This window comes from Ailuropoda melanoleuca, chromosome X (genome assembly GCF_002007445.2).
Source record: "Ailuropoda melanoleuca isolate Jingjing chromosome X, ASM200744v2, whole genome shotgun sequence".
Taxonomy (NCBI): Eukaryota; Metazoa; Chordata; class Mammalia; order Carnivora; family Ursidae; genus Ailuropoda; species Ailuropoda melanoleuca.
The window spans coordinates 56,945,836-56,963,569 of NC_048238.1; the positions used below are offsets into that span (position 1 = coordinate 56,945,836).

Sequence of the window (17,734 nt, forward strand, 5' to 3'; positions counted from 1 at the left end):
TTTAAAGATTTTATTTATTTATTTGACAGAGATAGAGACAGCCAGCGAGAGAGGGAACACAAGCAGGGGGAGTGGGAGAGGAAGGAGCAGGCTCATAGTGGAACAGCCTGATGTGGGGCTCGATCCCACAACGCCAGGATCATGCGCTGAGCTGAAGGCGGAAGCTTAACCGCTCCACCACCCAGGTGCCCCACAATTTTTAACTTTTTAAGGGACCTCCACACTGTTTTCCAGAGTGGCTGTACCAACTTGCATTCCCACCAACAATGTAGGAGGGATCCCCTTTCTCCACATCCTCTCCAACAATTGTTGTTTCTTGCCTTGTCTATTTTTGCCATTCTAACTGGCGTAAGGTGGTATCTCACTGTGGTTTTGATTTGAAATTCCCTGATGGCTAATGATTTTGAACATTTTTTCATGTGTCTGTTAGCCATTTGTATGTCTTCATAGGAAAAGTGTCTGTTCATATCTTCTGCCCATTTTTTGATTTGTTTATTTGTTTCTCGTGTATTGAGTTTGAGAAGTTCTTTGTAGATCTTGGATACTAGTCCTTTATCTGTAGTGTCATTTGCAAATATATTCTCCCATTCTGTAGGCTGCCTCTTAGTTTTTTGTAATTACTTTCAAATTCCTTAGCCAATTCTTACATAATACAAGCCATTTTCAATGGAGTAAGTGTTGAACTAGATGACCTCTGAGTTATTTAGATGATGAGATGAGAATTCAGGGCAAATGACTTTACCATCAAATCACTGGGCAGATTCTCTAACAGCCTGGGCTACAACTGATTCCAATATGTCAACGTCAGGACCCCTTGGCTGAGAAGAAAACTCTAGAAACATTACATTTGTTTACCTTGTTGATTTGTTCTACAGGGTCACTGCTTATATATTCGGGGCGGGGGGTAAACCGTGTTCAGTAATACTATGAAATTTAGACTCTTAACTATCTGATGTCACTGTTAACTACCCTTGCAGCTGACAGAGGCATCAATTTTCAGATGTGAGAAAGTAATAATGTGCCCTGCCACTCAAGAGAATGGGACAACACATAAAATGCAGCTACAAAGTTCAAAGGAAATAATATTTCTACTTAGGACATGCTGCAGCTGTAAAATGTCAAAATAACCCGTCTTGGTGCCTGGGTGGCTCAGATGGTTCGGCTCAGGTCATGATCTCTGGGTCCTGGGATCAAGCCTTGTGTTGCACTCCTGGCTTCGCGGGGAGTCTACATCTCCTTCTGCCTCCGCCCCCACCCCCATGCTCATGCTCTTTCTTTCTCTCTCTCTCTCTCTCAAATGAATAAAATCTTTAACAACAACAACATCAACAACAAAAATAACCCCTGTCTTTGAGTAACTACTGTTTTCTTAACGATGAGCAAGATGTCTAAAATTAAAGACTGACTCAAGTTATCACTAAGAAGGAAATAATGAGTTCTTGCCTGGAAGACCTAAGTCATTCAACATATATGTACAATTTCTAAGTAGCCTCAATTTACAACTAAAGTACAGAGCTTCAAATAAAGGGTTTATGAAGACAAAATCCCAAATTTATCTGAATTATGTACAGTTTCCAGGAAACAGAACCTTGCGTCCACTTCACAGTCCAGACCTGATGCTGATCCCTTTTCACTTAGCCTGGTTTTGCTTTAAGTTTATCAAAACATGGCTTCACTTACATTTCACCTAAGCTTCACACTTCCTCCAAATTTCATAATGACTCTACTTTTCCTAAGGTAAGATGTCCCATGGTTCTGCTGGTGTGCAGTCTCCCTTGTAGCAATGATCAATAAACCTATCTTTATTAGACTGCAGGTTTGTCTCTGGGGTGGTTAGCTGATTGACTAAGATAAATGACATAGAAATATGCTTCCAAAGATATTAAAACTTGCATTAATAAGACAGCAGCCTCAAGCAAACACTAGAGAAAATACGAGAATGTGAGAAAATAGATAAATTAAAATGCAGCACCAAGGACTTATTATAAAAAGAGGATACTAAACAGAAGAACAATGTGTGTTTCAGCTACAAACTGGGCTTGGCTGCTTCCATGGATATAATTCTGGGGGGAGGAAAAAAGACAAAATTAAATAAATGTACATTAACTTTTGGTATTCTAAACCTAAAATGGGCTATATTTGAGCCCTGTGAAATTATTAATTCACCTGATATATATAAGCATTGGGTCTGTGGCATTCATCAATAAATAAACTGGATAAAAATAAACACTATTTCTGTGTTATTTGTTATTAATTTGTCTTTTCATTGTACTGATACTACGTTCCCAACAACAGAATATATGAGAAACCTGGTACTTCAGTGTATAAGACCATGAGGTACAGTAATGTAAACTACATGAAGACAAAGATTGTCTTGCTTATCGCTGTATCTAATAATACTTAGCACAGTGCCTAGAAACACTAGATGCTCAAGTACTTGATCAATTATTCTGTTTAGTTGAAAGCTGACTTTCATTCTTAGCCAGCTTAGTCAAAAGGACCCACCAAATGTGATAAGGATAAGGAACTTTCCACTTTGAAGAGCACGTTTCAGTAAATGAAGCTCATCATCCAAGAGAGATTGAAAAGTCAAAACTAAACCTAGTTCCTTCACATCTTGGCAATGGTGTCACAAAATAATAATTAAGGTTAACTTTGGTATATAATGGAAAGAAATTCTGAACTTCCCTTACCACATGTCCTGTGTGTGGATTCTTATGAGCATATGGTGGTCCTCTTATATGGTTCCACATTTGACCAGATGTCATAGCAAGCACAAAACACTGGGAAACAAAAAAATAAGGAAATACTTATGTAACATGGTGCAGGTGCTCCTATACTGATTCGACTAACAGGTTTATGAAAAGCATGTCTGCTCAAGTAATACACGAACAAAATTTTTTTCAGATGAATAGTTTTAAAGAGTAAGGCTTGTATTTCACAGGAATCAATAATACTTACTCTAAAAGGAAAACCCTATTTTAAAATTATAAATAAGCTGACAGATGTTTAAAATTGAAAACTGAAGAGCCTTTTAGAAGAATATTTTCAAAAGAACTGCATATTTTCTTAGGGGTAACAATTTATCATTTAGGTTGGATAAAAAAGGAGTTCAACAAGTTCCTCCAAACTCTGGCCATGCTAATAAGATAATGGAGGAAACAAACTGATTTTAAGGCATGAAATAAAAACATAAAATCCCTCTCATAGGAAAGAAAGAAAACAAAATGCTAACTAACAATACAATATTGTATGCAAGTAATTTTTTATTTTTTTATTTTTTTTTATTTTTTATTTTTTTTTAAAGATTTTTTATTTATTTATTTGACAGAGATAGAGACAGCCAGTGAGAGAGGGAACACAAGCAGGGGGAGTGGGAGAGGAAGAACAGGCTCATAGCGGAAGAGCCTGATGTGGGGCTCGATCCCACAACGCCGGGATCACGCCCTGAGCCGAAGGCAGACGCTTAACCGCTGTGCCACCCAGGCGCCCCTGCAAGTAATTTTTTTAAAAAGTTTTGGGATGCTTTATTTTCTGAGGTTGTTACCCTTCTAGATATATTTATTACATTCAAAGTATTTAAAAATCATTGTATTTTACTAATCTAAATACAGAATTATTTAAATTATCATAGTTCTTTAAATAATTATCTCCTAAATAATTTACTTTAACAGTATTTAAAACACTTTTGTCTTCATTTATACAAGACAGTACTCCTGAGAAATGTGTAGATTTTATTGAAAAAAAAATCAAATATATTATAGGGATGCTGTTATTTAAAATACATCCTGATTAGTTTTCTAGTTTAAGCTTATAAAACATTTTAATTTATACATATTTGACATACACTGTATATATGCAAACACTTTTTGCTCTAAAATTCACTCACCAAAGCTGCAAAAGCCCATCCAGTTTTATTAAAGAGAAATTCCATATTGCTTCTTCGAAGATACACAAGTCCACCAATAACAGCCAAAAGTAATCCCAACATAAGAGGACCAGCATAATTTGGGGGTCTAATTACTCTAATCTAATGGAAAGGAAAGAAAAATGTTTTAAGAATGAAATTTAATTGTTAATTATATAGGTCAAACTAATTCAAAATGAAAGTAATCAAAATTAGTGTGGTTATAGTTGTGATGAGCACCGGGTGTTGTATGGAAGGGTTAAATCATTATATTTTATGCCTGAAACTAATATTATACTGTATGTTAACTGGAATTTAAATAGAAACTTTAAAAAATTAGTGTGGTTATATTTTCAGGAAAAATTACACTTTTTTTCTTTTCATCCTCTTCAAAATAGTCTACAATGCATCCCAAAATGGGATGGGTAAGTCCAATATTCTGTTTAACTACAATGTAACATCTTTTAGATTAAGAAGTATTTGCCAAGAACCATTAGATAGTCCGTGGACTTAATAAATCAGGTCAAAAGAGTAGTTTCCATGCTGAATTCAATGAGGTAACAGAAAGTGTTTTATAATTTCACTCTTTCATCAAGATGATTCTATTAAATGCTATTTTTGAAGGGGTTGCCAGACTATTACCATCTCAGTGATATGGGGACGAGACCAATTAGGACCTCCCAGTTAAGACTGGAAGTGGATAATAGAAAATTAACTTTCTACAAAGTAGGGAAACTTACATTGACGTCGGTTCTGTCAGCAATCCACCGGGCAATCTGTTCAGCTGAAAAACCACGCACCTGCAACTCATATGTATCACCTCGCTTGGGTTTCCCTTTTGCAGGAAAGTTGATGAAAGTTGGAGCTGAATTCATGTTTAGCTGAATAAAAAGAAGTCCATGAAAATATAAGGTATCAAGAAAATAATCTTAACAACAAATATTACCTCGAAATTTAGGCATTTTACAAAGATGAGGAAGCCCAGCTTCAGGTAGGTCAAGTGATTTGCCTATGTAAAGTGAAAAATAGTGGAGTCAGGATTCAAACCCAAGACTGACTGTGACCTTAATTGGTACACTTTACTGACCAAGTATTAATTCCTAGCTAAGAAACCTACACTTTACTCCTTTAGAATGGAAAATCTCCCATATCACAAACATTTTAATCTGTTCAGAAATTATGCAAAAAGAATACATTTGCAAGAACTAAAATTGCCTTTTGTAGCTGAAGTGAGCTCCAAATAGAGTACATTCTCAATCTGGAGTAAACAAGATAGTGCTCTAAAACTGCAGTGAAAACCAATACAAACTGACAGTCATATGCAGAAATGGTTAATTCTAAAAGTTTTAAATTGTTTACTGATAAGCATCACATTCTCTATAATGTGACCATGGTATGCTTAAAGAAGACAACATTGGAATTATTTAGGTAAAGAAACCATAACTGACTCATCTGCATTATATCTTTCCTGATATAACTGTACTTGTGGAAAATAGAAAGTCTAAGTCCAAGGAAAAGATGCTGACCAACAGATGCAAACATTCAGGTCCCCTCAGCAGATAACCCTATAAGGGAAATTAGCTTGTATAAGACATTTGTAATTTAAAGATATCAGACAATAAAACAATCCAACTCTCTTGCTTTGATTCTATACTCGAAATAGAACCCTCTAACAGTAATTTTTAGACCTTCCCATAAGGAAGGAGGGTATAGTGATTAATGGATATGATTATTTTGGTCTCCCTTGGTCTCTTATGGCAAATTAATAAATTAATAGATAAGTCCTTTAGTTACCAACGTCCACGGATTTTTAGTTTGGTGAGTGTGCACAAAGTCTCCAGAACTAGATAAATTCTGGCTACATTGTTAAAAATTCAATTTCTGAGTCTGAAAAGCTAAGAACCAGAGCCTGGACAGTGTTCACTCCACCAAACTGCTACCCAAATTTTAGGTCGAAACCTTTTTTTTTTATTTGTATGTATGTATGTATGTATGTACGTAATCTTTACACCCAATGTGGGTGCACTCAAAGTCGCAATCTTGAGATCAAAAGTCACATGCTCTTCCAACTGAGCCAGCCAGGTGCCTTTAAGACAAAATCTTCAATATTTAACTATACCACTTTTGGATTTTTTAAAAAATGTACAAAAATCTAAGCAATATATGAATCCATTTCCCTTATGAAATAAAAAAAAGTTACAGGGTTATAAGGACCATCTGCAGTCAATTCTAGCAGCCACTATTATTTCTAGACCTTTCTGAATTTATTCATATACATGTGTGTATACCAACAGAAAACACAATATTGCTTTGTGTCTGCTTTAACACAAACAGTATCATATTAACTATAATCTACAATTTGCTTTTTATATGCAGCCATGTTTGAGGGATCTATCCATGATAGTGTGCATGCATATATATATATATACACATATTATACATTACATATTATATATACATATATATTATATATACAATAACCTCACTCTTATAGATTATTAAGTAATTATGCTATTGTTGGACTTTAGTTTTTTCCAATTAAACATAATGTTGCAATGAACAGCCACATACATATCTTCCTGTATACCTGGTGAGAGTTTTTCTCCAAAAATGGACTTGTTAGGTCACAGGGTAGAAACGTTTTAAATTAAAATGGATAGTCAACTTGCTTTCCAAAGTGGCTGTACCAATTTATACTTCTTTTTTGTTTGTTTTTGTTTTGGGGGGTTTCTTTTTGTTTTTTTTAAAGATTTTATTTATTTATTTGACAGAGAGAGAGACAGCCAGCGAGAGAGGGAACACAAGCAGGGGGAGTGGGAGAGGAAGAAGCAGGCTCCCAGTGCAGCAGGGAGCCCGATGCGGAGCTCGATCCCAGGACTCTGGCATCACGGCCTGAGCCGAAGGCAGATGCTTAAAGACTGAGCCACCCAGGCGCCCCCTAATTTATACTTCTACCCATCAATGTAAGAAGGTATCTATTTCTCCATATTCTTTTTCTTTTTTCTTTTTTCCGTTTGCGTGCGACTACTTCTCTATACTCTTACTAAAAGTGCATGTAATGGGTAAATGTTGTACCATCACCATTCTTATAACTTGTATTTTCATAATTACTAGTATAACAACTTTATACCAAATCAGCCCTTTAAAAATATTTTGTAGACTAAAGACACAATCAACAGAGTGAAAAGGCAATCTATGGAATGGGAGAAAATATCTCCAAATCATTAATCTGATAAAGGGTTAATATCTACAATATATAAAGAACTACAATTCAACCAAAACAAAAACAAAAAACAAACCCAAACAGATTAGAAACTGGGCAGAAGGAAAAAACAACGGGGCAGAGGATGTGAACAGATATTTCTCAAAAAAAGATTAGCAACTGGGCAACAAGCACATGAAAAGATGCTCTACATCCATTAGGGAAATACAAATCAAAACTATAATGAAATACCACCTTATACCTATTAGAATGGCTACTAACAAACAAAACAAAACAACTAAAAAATAAGTGTTGATGAGGATGTAAAGAAACTGGCACCCCTGTGTGTACTGTTGGTGGGAATGTGAAATGGTGCAGCCACTATGGAAAACAGGATGGAGGTTCCTTAAAAAACGAAAAATAGAACTATTACATGATCTAGGAATTTCAATTCTGGCTGTATATACCTAAAAGGATTGAAAGCAGGGTCTCCAAGAGATATTTGTACACTTACAGTCACAGTAGCATTATTCACAATAGCCAAAAGATGGAAGAAACTCAAGTGTCCATCAATAGATTAATGGATAAATAAAATGTGCTATATACATACAACAGAACATAATTCAGCCTCAAAAAAGAAAAAAAATCTGACACATGCTACAGTATGGATAAACTTTGAGGACATAATGCTAAGTGAAATAAAGCATGTCACAAAAAGACCAATATTGTACAATTACATTTATTTTTCTTTTAAAGATTTTATTATTTATCTGATAGAGAGTGTGAGAGAGAACACAAGCAGGCAGAGCAGCAGGCAGAGGGAGAGGAAGAGGCAGACTCCCTGCTGAGCAGGGAGCCCAATGCATGGCTTGATCCCAGGACCCCAGGATCATGACCTGAGCTGAAGGCAGATGTTTAACTGACTGAGCCACCCAGGCACCCCGTAAAATTACATTTATATGAGGTACCTACAGAGTCAAAGTCATAGAGACTGAAAGTAGAATAGTAGTTGCCAGGGGCTGTGAGAAGAGGGAATGGGGAATTATTTAATGTGTAATGAGTTTCAGCTTTATAAAATGAAAAGGGTTCTGGAGATTGGATGCACAACAATGTGAGTGTACTTAACAGTGAATTTTATATTTAAGATTGGTAAAGATAGCACATTATATGTTATATATATTTTCCCACATATACTGTGGCATATGACACTACTATTTGGAGAAAGATTTGAATTTCTTCCACAAATGGATATACTACCATCCTTATACCACTAACTCTAAATATAGCTCTAAAATGGGCATCAATTATGAAAAACTATTTGATGTAGAAGAAAATTAGTTTTGTATTTTAATAAATCACTAACAGAAATTCTTTGTGTATATTGTTAAAATAACTGGAATTACAATTTTTTAATTTCTAAAACAATCCCAGCTTGAATAATAGACAATGAGAAAGCAATTTCTTAAACTCTAGAAATTGTTTCCTTTGGTCTAATAAAGGCTAACTGTGCTAATCTTTCAGGTTGTAGCATGTTCTATAAATGTACTGGTTTTGATTTACAGAGCTGTGATTGGAATATGACTAGCATAACGACATACTATAAAATGGGAACATTATGCTGTTTGATATTTACTGAGCATCCATTATGTACTTAACATAATGTTAAGGATGTTGGCTCTGCTCTTAAGTAAGTGAATATATTCTAAGAGGAACTGTCAAACAACTATATGGCTAATTCTACTACAAGGTAGAATGTGGATACATGTATAATAGAAATATAAGGAAAATAGTATGGCAACACAAGAAAAGGGATGACTCACATTTCATCTGGAAGATTTGAAAAGGCTGCAAGGGAGTATCAGAAATGAGGCCTAAAGGTAAGTAGAATTTTAAGAGGGGACAGAAAGGGAGCAAGGATACTTCATGTCGTAGGAAACAAATAATCAATGAAGCTGAAATAAGACAGCGTATGACATAATATAAATATGAGAAAGGTGGTTATGTGTCTGGAATAAAGTGCGTGAATGGAAAACTAAGGAATTTTGGCTTTAGTTTATATGCCACTATTTTCAAAAGTATGTTCCATAGAATCTAAGCAAAATCCTCCATTAAATAGTCCAATACTTTGGGAAATTCTGCGTATCAGAGCCCACTATTGGATTTCAAAGATAACATATACCAGCATGTTAAAGCCGATGAGAAGTTCTGTGTTGGGAGACAATTCTTCATAGGTTTCTTGTGTTTCTGCACATGTTGTGTGCAGAGGATTGACTACCTTTGTTCTGGATAATTTTCTCAAGGGTGTTCATATAGCCTTAGAAGATAGAGTTAGACCCCCTCCAAAGCAAAGGGCATACATGCTTACTACCCTTTATAGAAGGATTTCCCAAAGCTTGGAGATACTCTTCCATAATACAAACCACTGGCCTTCATCGCATCATACTATGGCAAGTGGGGCCTAGGGGAAATGGTGCAAGAAAGTGCTGATACTTTGGATACTACTGTTGTTGTGAATAATAAAGTCCTTTAACTCTAACCCAGGAGTATCATTTCTTCTGCCAGTATGTATCAAACCACGGCAGGCTAACTCATTAGCTTGTAAGTAGAATAAAACCCTTAGATCCTTCATAGATCATGATACCCTGAAGTAAAAAATAAAATTTTATTTTGTTTACCCTCAAGGTTCCCAAATTTAATTTTTCCCAACTATTGTTATTAATACTCTCCAGAGAGGTGCCTGGGTGGCTCAGTTGGTTAAGTGTCCAACTCGTGATTTCAGTTCAGGTCATAATCTCATGGTCCTGGGATTGAACCCTGTGTCAGGCTCTGCACTCAGCAGGGAGTCTGCCAGAGATTCTCTCCCTCTCCCTTTGCTCCTCCCCCACTCACATGCACACGTGCTCTCGCTCTCTCTCTCTCTCTTAAATAAATAAATAAATCTTAAAAAAAAGAACCTCTCCCCCAAAACAAAAAACCTCTGGTAACTGTCATAGAGGTAATAAGGAGAGCATATTATATGGATGGTGGTAAGTGAACCAGTTGAAAGGCTACTGTATTAGTTCAAATGAAAGAAGATGCTGTCCTGTCCCCTAAGGGGGGGGAGAAAAAAGCTGAGAAACTCTTAAGTTCATAGTCCAGGGGTATAGTCTCACTAAAAGACTGAGACTTAATCATAGGACCATAGAACATACCCCTCCCCCCTTAACACCACATTTCTAAAGGCCAATTTACAACAGTTCATTTTAACCAGTACCTCATGTCTGGCTATGAAAAAAAAAAAATTACAAGGCATACCAAAAGTAAAAAAAAAAAAACAAAAAAAACCAAAAAAACACGATTTGAAGACACAGAGCACGTATCATAAATAGACATGACAAGATGTTGGAATTATCAGAATTATCATTTTTTAAATCTATGGTTAATAAGCTAATGGCTCTAATGGATAAATTACACAGCATGCAAAAACAAATGGACACTGTAAAAAAAGAGATGGAAATCCTAAAAGAGAATAAAAAAGAAACGCTGGAGATGAAAAACACTGTAACAGAAAGAAAAATGCCTTTGATGGGCTTATTGGTACACTAGACATGGCTAAGGAAAAAAAGTCTCTGAGCTAGAGGATATATTAACAGAATCCTCGAAAACTGAAAAGCAGAGAATAAAGACTAAAAAGAACAGAACAGAATATCCAAGGACTATCAGTCACTACTACAAAAGGTGTAACATACACATAATGGGAATACCAGAAGGAGGAGAAAGGAACAGAAGAAATATTAAAAACAGTAATGACTGAGAATTCCCCAAATTAACATCTGACTCCACACCATAAATTCAAGAACATCAAGCAGAATAAATGCCAAAAAAATATACCCAGGCATATCACTGTTGATATAGAAATTATAGAAAGTCAAACATAAAGAAAAAAAGACCTGAAAGAAGCTGGAGGAATAAAACACCTTACTCATAGAGGGAGATAAGAATTACTTCCAACTTCTCTTTAGAAACCATGCAAGCAAGAAGAGAGTGAAATATTTGAAGTGTGAAGAGAAAAAAAACACCACCAACTTAGAATTCTGCACCCTGAGAAATTATTCTTCAAAAGTGAAGGAGAAATAAGGACTGTCACAGACAAACAAAAACTAAGGGAATTTCATGCAAGAAATGTTAAGAGAAATTCATTAGAGACAAGGAAAATAAGAAAGGTCAGAAACTTGGATACACATAAAGTAAGGGAGAACACTGAAGAAGAAATAAGTGAAAATAAAATAAATACTTCTTTTCTTTTTAAGATTTTATTTTTAAGTAATCTCTATACCCAACAAAGAGCTCGAACTCACAATCCTGAGATCAAGAGCTGCGTGCTCCACTGACTGAGTCAGCCAGGTACCCCTATTTTTCTCACTCTAAATTCACCTAAGAGATAACAGTTTGTTCAAAATAATACCAACAATGTATTCTATTGTGTATGTATTTATGTATGCTTAAGTATAAACAAAATAAATGATGATACAAGGGATGGGAGACAAAAGTTAAGAATTTTTTTTTTTAAGTTACACAACCCATGAAGTGGCACGGTGCTATTTGAAAGTGGACTAATGGGGGCGCCTGGGTGGCTCAGTTGGGTAAGCATCCGACTCTTGATTTCAGCTCAGGTCATGATCTCAGGGTCATGAGATCGAGCCCTGTGTCGGGCTCCACACTGGGTGTGGAGCCTGCTTAACATTCTCTCCCTCCCTGTTGGTGGGAATGCAAGTTGGTACAGCCACTTTGGAAATCAGCGTGAAGGCCCCTTAAAAAGATAAAAATTGAGCTACCCTATGACCCAGCCATTGCACTACTGGGTATCTACCCCTAAGATACAGACGTAGCAAAGAGAAGGGCCATATGCACCCCAATGTTCATAGCAGCACTGTCCACAATAGCTAAATTGTGGAAGGAGCCAAGATACCCTTCAACAGATGGCTGGATTAAGAAGATGTGGCCCATATATACAATGGAATAGTACTCAGCCATCAGAAAGATTACCCAACCTTTGCAGCAACATGGAAGGGACTGGAGGAAATTATGCTAAGTGAAATAAGTCAAGCAGAGAAAGACAATTATCATATGGTTTCACTCATTTATGGAATATAAGAAGTAGGAAGAACGGTAGTAGAAGGAAGGGAAGAATGAAGGGGGGCTAAACAGAAGGGGTAATGAACCATGACAGACTATGGACTCTGGGACACAAACTGAGGGCTTCAGAGGGGAGGGGGGTGAGGGACTGGGATAGGCCAGTGATGGGTATTAAAGAGGGCACATATTGCATGGTGCACTGGGTGTTATACGCAAATAATGAATCATGGAACACTACATCAAAAACTAAGGATATACTCTACGGTGACTAACATAACATAATAAAAATTATTAAAAAAAAATTCTCTCCCTCCCTCTCCCTCTGCCCCTCCCCACCACTTGTGTGCATGTTCTCTCTCTCTCTCAAAAAAAAAGTGGACTTGAATTAGCTGAAAAGGTATATTGCAAATTCTAGGGCAAGCACGAAAAAAGCGAAAAGAAAAAAGCATAGCCAATATGCTAAGAAAGGAGAGAAAATGAAATCACATAAAATGTTCAACTACAGGGGCGCCTGGGTGGCACAGCGGTTAAGCGTCTGCCTTCGGCTCAGGGCGTGATCCCGGCGTTACAGGATCGAGCCCCACATCAGGCTCCTCTGCTATGAGCCTGCTTCTTCCTCTCCCACCCCCCCTGCTTGTGTTCCCTCTCTCGCTGGCTGTCTCTATCTTTGTCGAATAAATAAATAAAATCTTTAAAAAAAAATGTTCAACTACAAAAAAGGCAGAAAAGGGGGAAGATAAAAATAGGAACAACAAATGAGGGCAACAAATAGAAAACAGTAATGAATACAGTAGGTATTAGACCAACTATATAAATAATCCAATTACATAAATAATATGAGTATCAATGGTCTAAATACATCAATTAAAAGACAGAAATGGTCAGAGTGGTTCAAAAAACAAGACCCAAGTGTATGTTGACTATAAGAAGCCCACTCTAAATATAGAAACACATATAGATTAAATACATGGATAATATACAGATTAAAAGGATGGAGGAAAATATACCATGCTAACATTAACCAGAAGAAAGCAGGAATAGCTGTATTAACTTTAGATGGAGCAGATTTCAAAATACAGAAAGTTATTAGGGATTAAAAAGGGCATTGCATGATGATAAAGGGTCAATTCTCCAAAAAGACATAACAATTTTTAATGTGTATGTGCCTAACAACAGGGTCAAATTATGTGAGACAAAAACTTGCAAGGAGAAATAGATGAATCTACTATCATAGTTGGAGACTTCAACATCCCTCTTCAACACCCAGTAGACAGATCCAGCAGGCAAAAAATCAGTAAGGACATGGCTGAACTCAATACCACCTTCAATCAACTGCATATAATTGACATCTACAGAACTAACTTCATCCAAAAAAGCACAATTGATATTCTTCTCAAACTCACATGAAACATTCACCAAGACAGACCACATTCTGGGCTATAAAACACACCTTAACAAATTTAAAGTATAGAAATCACACAATGTTGGTCCCTCAGACAATAATGGAATTAAACTAGAAACCATAACAGAAAAAGAACTAGAAAATCCCCAAATACATGAAAATTAAATGATATATTTCTAATTAACACATGCTCAAGGAAGAAATCTCATGAAAAATTTAGAAAGATTTGAACTAAATGAAAATGGAAACACAACTTATCAAAATCTGTGGGATAGAGCAAAAAAAACGGTTAGAGGGGAATTTATGACATTGAATGCATATACGAGGAAAAAATATTTAAATCAATAGTTTAAGTTTCCCCCTTAGGAAACCAAAAAAAGAACAAATTAAATCCAAACTTAGTAGAAGAAAATAAATAATAAGAATTAGAGCGGAAATCAACAAAATTGAAAATAGTCAATAGAGAAAAATCAATGAAATCAAAAGCTTTTCTTTGAAATGATCAAAGAAATAAGTGTATGGCCAAACTAAGAAAAAGAGAAGGCACAAAATACTAGTATCAGATATGAAAGAGAGGATATCACTACAGATCCTATATGGACATTGAAAGGGTAGTGTAAAAAAAAAAAAGCTATGAACAACTCTATGATTACAAATTTTATAACCTACACGTAATGGACCACTTCATTGAAAGACACAATTTTTGAAAACTCATACAAAAAGAAATTTAAAAATCTGAATAGGCCCATATCTATTTAAAAAACTGAACCAAAAATAATAACCTTCCAAAATAGAAAGAACCAGGCTCAGATGAGTTCAATGGTAAATTCTACCAAACATATAAGAAGAAATTATACCAGTTTCTACAATCTCTTTCAGAAGATAAAGCAGAGGGACTCTCTCTCTCTGTGTCTCTCTATATAAAAATAAATAAATAAAACTTAGAAAAAGGGGCAACAGGGTGACTCAGTCAATTGAGCATCCGACTCTTGGTTTCTGCTCAGGTCATGATCTCACAGTTGTGAGATCCAGCCCTGTCTCGGGCTCCACATCAGGAGGGTGTCTGCTTGGGATTCTTTCTCTCCCTCTCCCTTTGCCCCTCCCCCTGCTCTCTCTCCCTATCTAAAAATAAGTAAATAAATATTTAAAAAAAGAAGATAAAGCAGAGGGAATACATTCAGTTTGATCTATGAGGCTAGTACTATCCTCATACCCCAAACAAAGACATAAGAAAACTATAGATTGATGTCTCTCATGAACACAGATGCAAGAATTCTAAACAAAATATTAGCAAATTAAATCAATAATGTACAAAAAGAATTATACACCCAACCAAGGAGGATTTATTCCAAGCAAGCAAGTTTAATACTAAAACTCAGTTAATGCGAAGAAACAAGTGTTGGAGAGGAAGTAGAGAAAAAGAGACACTCTTGCGCTGTTAGTGGGAGAGCAAACTGCTGCAGCCACCGTGGAAAACCAGTATGGGGATTCCTCAAAAAGTGAAAATAGAGCTACCCTATGATCCAGCAATTACACTACTAGGTATTTGTCCAAAGGATACAAACAACGCGGTCGAAAGGCACATGCACCCCAACATTTATAGCAGCAATGTCTACGATAGCTAAAATATGTAAAAAGCCCAGATGTCCATCAACAGATGAATGGATAAAGAAGATGTGGTATACATACAATGGAATATTACTCAGACACCAAGAAGAATGAAATCTTACCATGTGCAACAACATCAATGCAACTAGAGGATATTACGCTAAGTGAAATAAGTCAGTCAGAGAAAGACAAATACATGACTTCACCCATATGTGGAATTTAAGAAATAAAACAAATGAACATAGGGGAAGGGAGGGAAAAATAAAATAAGATGAAATCAGAGAGGGAGACAAACCATATGAGACTCTTAACTCCAGGAAACAAACTGAGGGTTGCTGGGGGCGGGGATGGGGTCATTGGGTAAGGGGCATTAAGGAGGGCACTTGATATAATGAGCACTGGGTGTTAGGTGCAACTGGTGAATCACTAAACTCTACCTCTGAAACTAATCAAACAAACGAACAAACTTCTTGTGGCCAGGGGAAGATAGCAGATTGGGAGGATCTTAAGCTCACCTTGTCCCATGGACACGCTGAGTCAGCAACTACATGTATTGCAAACTAACTCTGAAAATGACCTGAAGACTGGAGAACAGATCTTACACAGTTATTCACAGAAAACTACATCAAAAAGGGTAGGAGGAATGGAGATGTGGTTGGAAACCAAACCCCCAGTGCAACTAACCACAAATAGGAGGAACATCACAAGCACAGAGGAGCAAGGCAGTCAGTCCGATCCCACAGAGTGCATCCCTGGCCCTGGGGGCCCACATTGGGACGACAAGTCCCCATAACATCTTGCTTTGAAAATCAGTGGGGCATAACTCTGGGAGAGCAAGAAGGAAATAGGAAAATTAATCCCTGTCCTCAAAGAGGCAGCACACTAAATAACTCACCCTGAAATATACATATAAGCAGTAGTTTGAAAAGCCCTTGGGGTATACGTGATGGAACTGTATTCACTAATTTTAGGATATGTGCCGGAGAGGCAGGGATCTGCAGATTTCTCTGGAAACAAAAGTGCTGGCAGGCACTATTTATATTGCCCTCCCCAGCCTATAGTCAGACACTTGTAAAAGCCAGTTCAAACACTTTCCATCTACCTTGTTACCGTCACATGCCCAGCCCTGGTGTTTCCCTGTAGACATGCCCCACTCAACCCACTCACCTTGGCAGCTACCCCTCCAAAGTGGCTCCTGCCCTGGGATGGGGAGGAGATAACCACACACAACAGCATCCCTGCAATTCCTAAAGCTAAGCCTCTTAGATGACTGCACAAAGTGCCAGCCCTGCCCCTCATTTGCAGCTATCACAGCACCTAGCTGAGGGCAACCAGGGTTAGGGCTAGACTCACCCAACAGCAAGCATGTGAGAGCTGCAGCAGGGCCTTTCAGCAGTGTGGGACGGAAACCCTGCCCAGTGCAGCTGCAGTAGGTGAAGGAGGTCACTGAAGCCAGCTGGCCTGAGGGCCAGCCCTGCCCACCAGCATGCCCACAGCCATCATAGCTCATCCACAACAGGAGGGCACATGCAGCTCACACAGGAAGCACCTGGTTCTGGTGAACTGGGGTGGTCGTGCTACAGGGCACCATGAGGCCTCTCCTATACAAGGCCACTACTTTCAAGACTAGGAGATGTAGTTGACCTACCTAATACACATAAACAAACAGAGAGAAATAGATGAGGAAACAGAGGAATGTGTCCCAAATAAAAGAATAAGCCAAAATCACAGAAAAATAGTGAAACAAAAAGGACACAAGCAATATGCCCAATAAAGAGTTCAACGTAATGGTCATAAATGTACTCACTGGACTTGAGAAAAGAGTGGACGAACTCAGTGAGAACTTCAATAAATAGAAAAAAAGATATGTAAAAAAAGAACCAGACAGAGCAGAAAAACACAATAACTGAATTTAAAAAATACATTAGAGGGAATCAACAGCAGATTGGGAGACACAGAAGAATGGATCAGCAATCTGGAGGAGAGGGTAATAGAAAGCAACAAAGCTGAACAGCAGAAAGATAAAAGAGTAATTAAGAAAGAGAACAGCTTAAGGGATCTCTATGACATCATCAAGTGTAATAACATTTGCATTATAAGGATCTCAGAAGGAGAAGAAAGAGAGAAGGAGGCAGAAAAATTATTTGAAGAAATAATAGCTGAAAACTTCACTAATATGGGGAAAGAAAGACATCCAGGTCCAGGAAGCACAGAAGGCCCAAAACAAGATGAACCCAAGTAGGTCTACATAAAGACATAATAATTAAAGGGACAGAAATAAATAATAGCAAATTTTAAAAGCAGCAAAAGAAAATGAAAACAGTTACATACTAGGGAAACCCAATAAGGCTATCAGCTGATTTTTCATGAGAGACTTTGCAGGCCAGAAGAGAATGGCATGAAATATTCAAAGTGCTGATAGAAAAAACCTACAACCAAAAATACTCTACTGGGCAAGGTTATCAACAGAATTGAAAAACAGATAAAGAGTTTATGAGAT

At 37.0% G+C, this 17,734-nt stretch overlaps 1 protein-coding gene across 1 annotated transcript in view; it reads right to left on the reverse strand.

Annotated features, from left to right (window-relative positions):
- The window catches only part of MAGT1 (magnesium transporter 1), a 56,942-nt gene that overhangs the window by 15,148 nt on the left and 24,060 nt on the right, over nt 1-17,734 (reverse strand). Inside the window, exons 4-7 of the mRNA XM_011217323.3 lie at nt 4,648-4,788; nt 3,890-4,030; nt 2,694-2,783; nt 2,000-2,063 (exon numbers count right to left, since the gene is read on the reverse strand). Coding sequence (XP_011215625.1) covers nt 2,000-2,063; nt 2,694-2,783; nt 3,890-4,030; nt 4,648-4,788 — 436 coding nt within the window. The remainder of the gene's footprint in view (nt 1-1,999; nt 2,064-2,693; nt 2,784-3,889; nt 4,031-4,647; nt 4,789-17,734) is intronic.